Source organism: Archocentrus centrarchus, unplaced genomic scaffold (assembly GCF_007364275.1).
Source record: "Archocentrus centrarchus isolate MPI-CPG fArcCen1 unplaced genomic scaffold, fArcCen1 scaffold_71_ctg1, whole genome shotgun sequence".
NCBI classification, from domain to species: Eukaryota; Metazoa; Chordata; class Actinopteri; order Cichliformes; family Cichlidae; genus Archocentrus; species Archocentrus centrarchus.
In genome coordinates, this window is record NW_022060286.1 from 186,945 (window position 1) to 196,213 (window position 9,269).

The 9,269-nt window shown below is 44.2% G+C and overlaps 1 protein-coding gene across 3 annotated transcripts in view; it reads right to left on the reverse strand.

The window, feature by feature from the left end:
- fer (fer (fps/fes related) tyrosine kinase) overlaps positions 1-6,719 on the reverse strand; it is a 40,225-nt gene extending 33,506 nt beyond the window's left edge. For 2 of the 3 annotated variants that reach the window (XM_030725718.1, XM_030725716.1), the window contains exons 1-8: positions 6,527-6,719; positions 5,541-5,669; positions 4,625-4,756; positions 4,376-4,549; positions 959-1,058; positions 687-870; positions 439-576; positions 245-364 (exon numbers count right to left, since the gene is read on the reverse strand). In XM_030725718.1, the coding sequence (XP_030581578.1) occupies positions 245-364; positions 439-576; positions 687-870; positions 959-1,058; positions 4,376-4,549; positions 4,625-4,756; positions 5,541-5,609 (917 nt within the window). In that variant the 5' untranslated portion in view covers positions 5,610-5,669; positions 6,527-6,719. The other variant, XM_030725717.1, reaches the window with a different exon arrangement.
- Between the last annotated feature and the right edge of the window lie 2,550 nt (positions 6,720-9,269).

The following is a 9,269-nucleotide window of genomic DNA, read 5'->3' on the forward strand; positions in this document are numbered from 1 at the left end:
GTATATGCTGCATTGCAGTGCAGGAAACCACACACAGAGCAGCTTTTTTGTGTGTGTGTAATGTTGTCAAGAATGCCAAACAAGTCGGGATGACGCTGCCACAGCAGGTGTGGTGGGGCTCTGGGCCGCATGTAAAGCTCACAGAGCTCCGCCCTCACCAAATCATATACTAACAGGTGCAACAAGCTTTTACTTTGGTGGGATACAGGAAACGTGGTGAGAGTTTTATTTTGAAGGAACTCACTTGGCTCTCAGGCTTTCGGCTGTTAGTGTGTTCCACAGGATCTCATTAGCTGGCAGGTTGTCCATCTCCTCCAGAAGAGATGCATCAAACTCCACACTTGTCTCTGGCGTCTCCGGAGACCTGAGATGGGGAGACAGGCTGTTACCAGGGCAACCAGGAGGCAGAGGTCACCTGTGCAACAGGCGAGATCTCACCTGTAGGCATCAATGAAGTGCTGATACTCGGCAAGAGGATCGATCTGCTCAACGGCCGCCGCAATCTCTTGATGGACCTTCACGATCTCCTCAGAGAGAAGACTGCTGATTTCACAGTATTCCTCGAGAATACTTTTACTGCAGTAATACACAAGAAAATACCTCACACTACTCCTTCAGAATACTTTTACTATGGTAACACACAGGTATGAGGTATGAGATGATGTGATGGTGGTCATGTGACTCACAGGGCAAGCGTCATGTCTTCCTGCATCCTCTGAAGAGCATCCAGCAAAGCAGGCGCCGCATGGCAGCGGTGTTCGTCCTGCTGCGTCCGAGCACTGCACACCGCCAACACGTACTGGTTGTGAAGGTTGTGGAGCTTCCCCATAGCTTTGTCATAACGGTCACGGGCACGCTCCACCTCACGACCTGCAATTGGAGAAGAGAGACATAGGGGGAGGAATCATTAACCCTGTGAGGAAGCATCTGGAGAGCCCAGAGGGATTTTGGGACTCACCTTTGGCCACAGCCTCTCTGTACTTCTCTTTGGCGTTATTGGCATCACGGCTCAACTGACGATACAACACCTTCAGTTTGTCCAGGTCAGTCCTGGTTACCTATCAACAAGAACCATACCAGGAAGTAAGGAATGAATCCTAACCACAGCCGTGTCCAAATTCAGGGGCCGCATCCTTCGAAGGACCCAGCCTACGTAGACCGGGTCCTTCGCAGCCCACGAAGACCGCAAAGGCCAGAAGTGACCGGCAGTGAAACTGGACGGTCTAGCCTTCATATCAGCGTCACCTGCCCCCACCTCAGCATAGCTCATGTCGCCTAGCAACCATGACAGTGGAAAGCACAGCTGTGGAAAAGCAGCTGGTTAAACAGAGAACGAACTTTTGCTCCTTTTTGTGGTTTAATTTTAAATCTTTAATTCAAATCAGCTGTTAAAACAAGCATAACAGATTTCAGCATCAAGGAATACAGCTGAGTGAATGATTAATTTTCAACTATATTAAGTGAGACATTAATGTAGAATAAAACTATCCAGTTATGATGCTTAACTTTAATTTCAGCCAAACTGATTTGCTCAGGAAAAAATGAAACACTGAAATAAACCAAACATCAGCCGTTAGAGATCATCTGAGTGAGTTCTAACTGTGCTTAACTTCCACTCAGCAGCGGAAGCCAGCAGGGGTTTAAAAAGGATGTGCCAGTCAGGTGTTCTCTCCGGGTATAGTGAGTAGTGATGGGTCGGTCGCGAACGATCCGGCTCTTTGAAGTGAACGACGGGAGCCGGCTCCTGATAGTGAGCCGTTTCTTTTTTCTTTTCGTTCATTTCCTTTTTTTTTTTTTTTTTTTGTGGAAGCCGCACGTGATTGGTTAAGATGATTGGTAGCATATAATCGTCTACACTGAGCGGGAGGGGGAGGGTCCATGGACACACTGCGCAGTGAGTAAACAAACACCAGAGAGGGAGGGGCTCCTGCAAAATGCGCTCGGACACAGGAACACTGCTGCCAACTTGGCGACTTTGTCGCTAGATTTAGCAGATTTTCAGACCCCCCCTAGCGAGTTTTTTTCCAAAAAGCGTCTAGCGACAAATTTAGCGAGTTTTCCCGGTGATGTCGGCGACTTTTGGAGAGTTTTTTGTTAACCTGAAATCCTCCGCTGTCGCCCTGTTTTGTGTACATACAGCCTTCGTACTGCATTCGTTCAGACGTTTTGGCATCGCCTGGACCCCCAAGAGTACCTGACTCTTAGTGACCTTAATAACGGAAGTGGGTGTGTTCATGTCTTTGTGATGCAGGCAGTGGATACGACGCCGCATTGAGCGGGTGGGCCCGTTGCTGTGACACATCAGCATATATGTCTATGGATTTACAAATCCTGCTGACTGAAGAATGTAAGTTTGTTCATTCAGTCTGTTTACGTGTTTGTTCTCTTACACAGGAGGAAGCACTGTGGTCTACTTCACTGCAGACTGGCTTTTTAAAGAATCAGTCAGCCTTTTGCTGTTGTATATATTTCTGTATCTTTTCTGTTTACATTTTAATAGCACGGCTGTCAGTCTTTTGTTATGGAGGAAAAAAAGCATTAATTTATTTGAGAAGCATTATTATTTAAATATGCCATTGGTTTATTTTTGAGCAATTTCTCCTGTACATCTACAGCTGAACATTAATAAAAGTGTCTGTGTGACATCTGGGACATGTAACTTTGACTCAGAGGTGCCTTTTTGTTTATACCTTTGGGAAGAAAAAAAATATTGATATAGTTCGTATATCACCATTCAGGTAAAAAAATATTGAGATATTATTTTGGTCCATATTCCCCAGCCCTAGTAGTTCTAAACATATTTAGGGTGTTTTTCTTCACTTATTGTCTCTCTAAAGATGTTATTCCTCTCTCCTACATCCTCGACTGCAACTACATGCAAATAACCAATTATGCAAATTAGGTGATGATGTCATATAGCTACTTCTAGCAACTTTTAGGACAGCCAATAGCTACTTTCCTTGCTGAGGAGTTGGCAACGGTGGACAGGAAAGAGCCAGAGGAAGTTGCGCGTTACATAGAGGCTACACGCGGGAACGGTGAGGAAAATGAGTGACGGAAAGCGTAGCAAAGACTGGACACATTTTAACCTTATACCTCCAAACATGTCGAATGAGACAGCGTACTTCAAAAGTGCCAGCATTTGCAGACTTCCGGTCACAAATACCGTAATACCACTACATGACTGTGAAGTGCAATTTCTGAGCTTTCAGGAACCGTTTGAATTTTTTTGATAAAACGAATGGTCCCGGAGTTAAGGTGAAAAGCCAGCTGATCAAGTTCCTTGGACCAGCTGACTCTGCGGTGAGAGGCTATGTCTTAATCAGCTGTTCGCTCCTTGTAAGGTCAGGAAACCCGCGATTCAGCAGTGATCGCCTGGCGTTAAAGGATTATTCTGATAGACAGAGTGTAGACTGCAAATTTAAAATTTAATATTGAGCAGGCTGCACAAACAACCTACATAGGTATACTGTATATGAATTGTTCATCTCTCAGTGTAATTAGAAGAACAAAACAGGGCAGGTCATCAGGCAGGAGAAACAGGATCAACTCCTCAAAGACCCTTGTTTTTTCTGATTTCCAATCTTTTATTTTATTATTTGTATTTGGAGAACTCTATTATATGTTGACTATATAAAGAAATGTTTGATATAGGCCTAATGTATGCTTTTACATTAGTAATTCATTTTACACTTTTTAAAAAAAAATGAAAATCTAAGGAGCCATTTGGGAGCCAAAAGAGCCGGCTCTTCGTTGGGAGCCGAGCCTAAAGAGCCAGCTCTCTGAAAAGAGCCGGAATCCCATCACTAATAGTGAGCCTCCATAGCCCGGTCAGCTGTTGCCGCTGCTGATTGCGCAGCAGGAACAGACAGCTCCACTTTTTGCAATTAAACGATATCTTGAAAAAAAGAGCTGATATTTGAGGTTTACACATTTACATTCTCGCCTGAAAACATCTTAAAAGTTTATTTTGTGTCACAGAAAGTCATTATTCAAATTTTTTTGGCTGCTATCCTCCACCATTGTTGTGTTTGAGTTTTGATGCGCAATGAATCATGGGCTAGGGTAGGCCACGAAGGATACACCAGACCCATCCTTCAAATTCGAGAAACAAAGGATGCATTTGTCGACCACATTTGGAGGAGCCTTCGAATTTGGCCGTCGTCCCTCGCTGTGACATAATTAGCCTACAAATGCGGCCTTCGAAGGATGCGGCCCCTGAATCTGGACACAGCTCACGTTTCCATATTTCACTGGTGGATGACATCATAACAACATCATGATGTTGACTGTTTTAAACAGTTAAACAAGAAACTGAAACTCTTTAACCTCAAGTTGAGGTTCTGCCCCATCAGATAACCCTCCCACAACACACCTTATGGATGTGGCTCTCCAGCTGCTGATGAAGACTCTGGTAGCTCTTCTTGACCTGCTGCTTGTCGCGGATCAGTGTGGCGAGGCGGTGCAATGGCCCCGAGTTCAGATCGTCAGCGTGACTCCTCATGATACGACCCAGGGCCTCAGTCTGACGAATCACCTGCGACCATGACTGAGAGACACACACAGACTCAGACAGAGTCAAATGCTCTGCCCTGCCCACTCAACCATCAGGTGAGCTGCTCACCTTGCTCACGGTGCTAACATAGTCAGCAGTTTCCTGTTTCTCCATCTGCTGAGTCATGCTGAGCAGCAGAGTGGCGTACTCCTTATCACTTTTCACCCGCAGTGTCATGAAGCGCTTCACCGTCTCCAGCAGCTAGAGGGCGACACGTTAATGAGAGCTTTAACAAGAGAAGAAGTTCCAAAAAGGGAGAAGGATGGTCAAAAACAATGGACTGATGACATCACACAAAAGACAGATGCTAAACACAGACTGTAAACAAAAGATGGATGTAGCTCCTGTGTCTCTTGCTGCTTTTTCTCTCAAGATTAGCATTTTAGCTTCCACCATGTTGGGGTTTTTTCAGGAATTGGCCATATGCTGACAAGAGGATGGAGTTAATTAGTGCTCAGTAACATCCAATTAAAATCCCAGAATCTCACTCAGCAAACTGGAGCTCCGCCTTCTTGGATGGTCTGTTAGTCCAATGAAGCCACAGCAGCTCCAACAGCACAAACACAGTCCAGAGGTCCAGTTCAGGGACTCCAGTAAGCTGAGGTGAAGCCTAGCAGACAGCTAGCAGCTACAGCCGCCTGTGTCACCATCCACCTGTCAGTCAGAGAGGCCATGCCCCTAATGATGCAAACTTTAATCCAGTTTAAACAGGTAGGTTATAGAAAGACTCTCCCCCTGTACAGCTGTTAGGAAATTAGCTCCAGAAACCAAAGCAGTTTCTGTATCAGGTTATAAATGTGAATATTTCTGCTGCAAAGTTTTAACATGAGAGTCTATGGGAACTGATTCACTGCATCCATCTTTAATTCAGTCTGTAAAACAGGTCAGACTCCGAACTACATCCCTCTGATCCTGATCTCCGTGGGTGTGAACATGTTTAAAACACTCTGAGGAAATAAGATCTGCTCTTTGAGGGTTAACAGACCTTTAACTCCCAGTCCTGGAGCTTTAGTAATCCCTCATGGGAATTCCTCAGATCCCGACCGAACCCCATCCTGGATCTCAGTCTGTATATCTAACAACGTGGGTGAGCGGGCACTGATAGCATGGCCGTCTGTGGAGAGAGGGAAGTGTGAGCAGGTTCATAACAAACAGAATCAGATGAAATGCTTCAGAAACTTCATAACTAGCTGAATCTCCCAGAGCTTCACCTCTCAACATACAGACCATGAAATGAGGATTAAAAATCATAAAAACATTTCCTCTACTACAACTCCAGCCCCAAACCTCCTGAAACCCCCCGAAACCAGAACAGGCTCATTTCTCCCCTCCAGCTCAGAAAAACTCAACTGACCAATCACAGAAATGACACCATCAGGTGCAAACTGCTCACTTCCTCCTGCGGTTTGAGGTGATTTAAGATGAAAGAAACACTTCAATCTGTCAGACCTCACTCCAAAACACGTTCCAAACATATTTTCAACATGTTCACAACGTCCTTCCAGGAAGCCTCAAAGCTTTCCAGACTTCCTTCAAAACTTTCGAATCACGTCACAAAGTCACAAAACACAAAAAACGGTTTACAGTTATTTTTGATTACGGTTTGGAAATGTATTTAAATGGCTGAAAATGTTTTTAGAATCGTTTACGGTAAGTTTGAAGCTATGCTAACACTAGCCGCTCCTCCCGTTCAAACTAATGGGACGTGAAGGTAGCGAGCTATAAGGATAACCGCAGCTTCCACTGGGACCACAGGAAAACTGGAGCTAACATGCTAACGACTCCTGATAAACTTTATGCAAACATGTTTAAAACTAAACTCGGACCCAGCAAGCACACTCGGAGACCGTCTGTCCGCTTCTCCGACCGTTTTTCTCCGCGTACGAAGCTCCAATGGAGCGGCGGAGGAGCGCCGGGATACTGGCAGGAGGTTCCCAGTTTTTCCTCCGCTCCTCAGCCGCTTTAACGCACCGGGAAGGGGGTTAATGCGGCGGGAGGATCGCTGTCCGGTCACCGCGGTCCTCTGTCCTCCTCCGCCGGGTTCATGTCCTCCTGGTCTCCGGGATTTTCTGCTCCGTTTCCCCGGCTTCTTCAGCTGCTGTCCGGCTAACGAGCTAACAGCTAACGACTAACAGGGAGGGGCTTCCGTGGGAAACGGAAGGAAGGGGGGAGTAGAGGGGGCTCATTGTGTGGTTAAACACACGAACTAGAGAGCCGGGAGCATGGGACATACGTGGTACAGAGGAGCTGTAAGACCCAAATAACATCTGGATCCGAAACAGCTGGATAAAGTACCTGGATTACACATACCTGGATTAATGCACCATGAAAGATGAACAGCGCCGTGTGCAAACAATAAAACATCTGGAAAAAACACGAGGATATGCGCACACACCTGTACCTGAACAGGGTGAACATCTCGGTGACCTGCAGCCAGACTAGAACTTAAAACTGAACAAACATTTAACTCGTTTTTATATTAATTACTGACCCACTTTCATTCAGAGCAGCACTGAGTCTCATCTGTGGTACAGTCACCTCTCACCTGTAACAGATAGCAGCCAGTAATCACTCTCTGCGTCCTCTTTATGAAACACACCATTCTCTGACATCAAAGCACTCACGTGAAGGTGATTTCCTGCTTGACAGAAAAACACTTAAATTTTCTGCTTCAGGCTCAGACGAAAGCTCCTCCTATTCCAATCAGAGATGTTTACAGAGGAACAGGTTACTTGGATCCTTGAAGAACGCATTTGGAAATGTATGTAGCGTTACACTGCAGAAAATTCAGGAGTTCATAGTTTTAATGTCTCAGTTTGTTTCACTTATCAGATCTCTGAAACATTAATTGAGCTCTGAACCTTTCAGCACAACTCTGAAACATTAAATTCTGATCACTGAAACTTTAAATTGCTCGGAAACGTTAAAATTGACTCTGAAACTTTAAACTCTGAAACTTTAAAATGTTCTATCTTATATTGTCTAATTTTGGTGAGCCCGTAGCCTCAGTTTTCTGTTCTTAGCTGACAGGAGAGGCACCTGTTGTGGTCTGCTGCTGTAGCCCATCTGCATAAGGGTCCGAGTTGCTGACATGACTGAGTGATTAGATATTTGCATCAACGAGTGTTTGAACAGGTGTACCTAATGAAGTGGCTGCTGAATGTATGTAGCATGACTTTACTGAACTATACAGTAGTTGGTGCTATGGTCTCAGATTGTATACATATTTTGTCTGTTTTCTGATGCAGATACACCAATCAAAGCTTAACATAATGACCATAAGTGACTTTTTAATTTAGCGTTTTCTTCACAGACTTTATGGAAATGCATGAAGTTCAAACTTTCACATCTTTCACATCTGCATTTTTGTGCAAGGGTGTGAAAACTGTGAAAATGTTAGACACAAACATTTCTGGGTCTACAGCTTAGAGTTAGTGTTTCTGATATCTTTTAAGAAAAACTAGCTTATACTGTGACATCTTGTGCAAGTGGGAGTATCTGCTCCATATTTAGCAAAGTGTACTCTGTTAGAGCAACACTTGTCAGTTCTAGGAAGCAAACCTGTGTTGATGCATTGCTGCCATGTACTCGTGTACATTTTGTACATTACACACTGCATACAAGCATCTATCAGCAGTGAAAACAGGCCCCAGAAACAGTCCATTTGAATTGTTTCTTAAGGAATGTCCAAACATTTTTGGTAGAAACTAAAACAGGACATCTTTATATGGTTTAATAAACTTTTCTCTGTCACAAGGCTCTTTAATAACTACATGCATCGACCCACTTTTTTTTCCTTTTTAAACCATTTTATTGTTTTGTACAATCCATTTTGTTTTTATTTTATTTAAGGGGTTTTTCATTTTTTAGTAATTTCACTTGAAATTTAATTTGAAAACCAGATAAAGTGTGGGAGACCCTCAGTTTGAGGAGGGTCAGAGGACAGTCATTTTTTTATTTGAAAACAAATCCAAGCACAGTCTCATAGTTTGGACCTTTAAAACATCTCTCAGGGAGCTGAGAATACAAAGTGTCAGCAGAGGTATGTGAAAAATGTGAACGCCAGCCAATAGGAGTGGAGTGTGGGCGGGGCATGCAGCAGGAAACTAAAGGAATGAAACAGTTTCTGTCTGACCGGTCAAGGTGTTCACCAACTTCTGTTAAACACAGTTTCCTGTTTGGTTTTTGAAAGCTGTGACAATATTACCAGAAACAAAACTTCCTGAGTGTGATCTCATACATCGATCATGTCTGTCTCACACACACACACACAGAAAATCACAGAGCAAAAAACTGAAAAGAAACAATCAAACTCAAATGATTCAAACACAGGACAAAGAAATTAAAATGGAGAGACAGAAACAACGGTGACGAGGAGGAGAAGGAGGATGCATTAAGAGTGGTGTCAGGTTTGCAGTGACAGTGGTCGAGCTCCATAGAAAATGAACAGGGAGAGAGAGGGAGTGGCGGCTGGTAGAACAGGTTTGGGCGAGGCAGTTGAGCTTCAGAGAGAGAGAGCAGCATCGGCATTACTCCATTTCAGAGAAGAAGAAGAAGACGGCGCCAAGCAGCTGTGGACGAGCGAACAGGTGAGCCCCTGAAACCGCTTTAAATCATCCACATCAGTACAAATACTTCAATACAACTACTTCAGTTCAACACAGATGTACTTCATGTTATGGGGACAGTGGAAGGAAAATCTAAAGTATTCTGA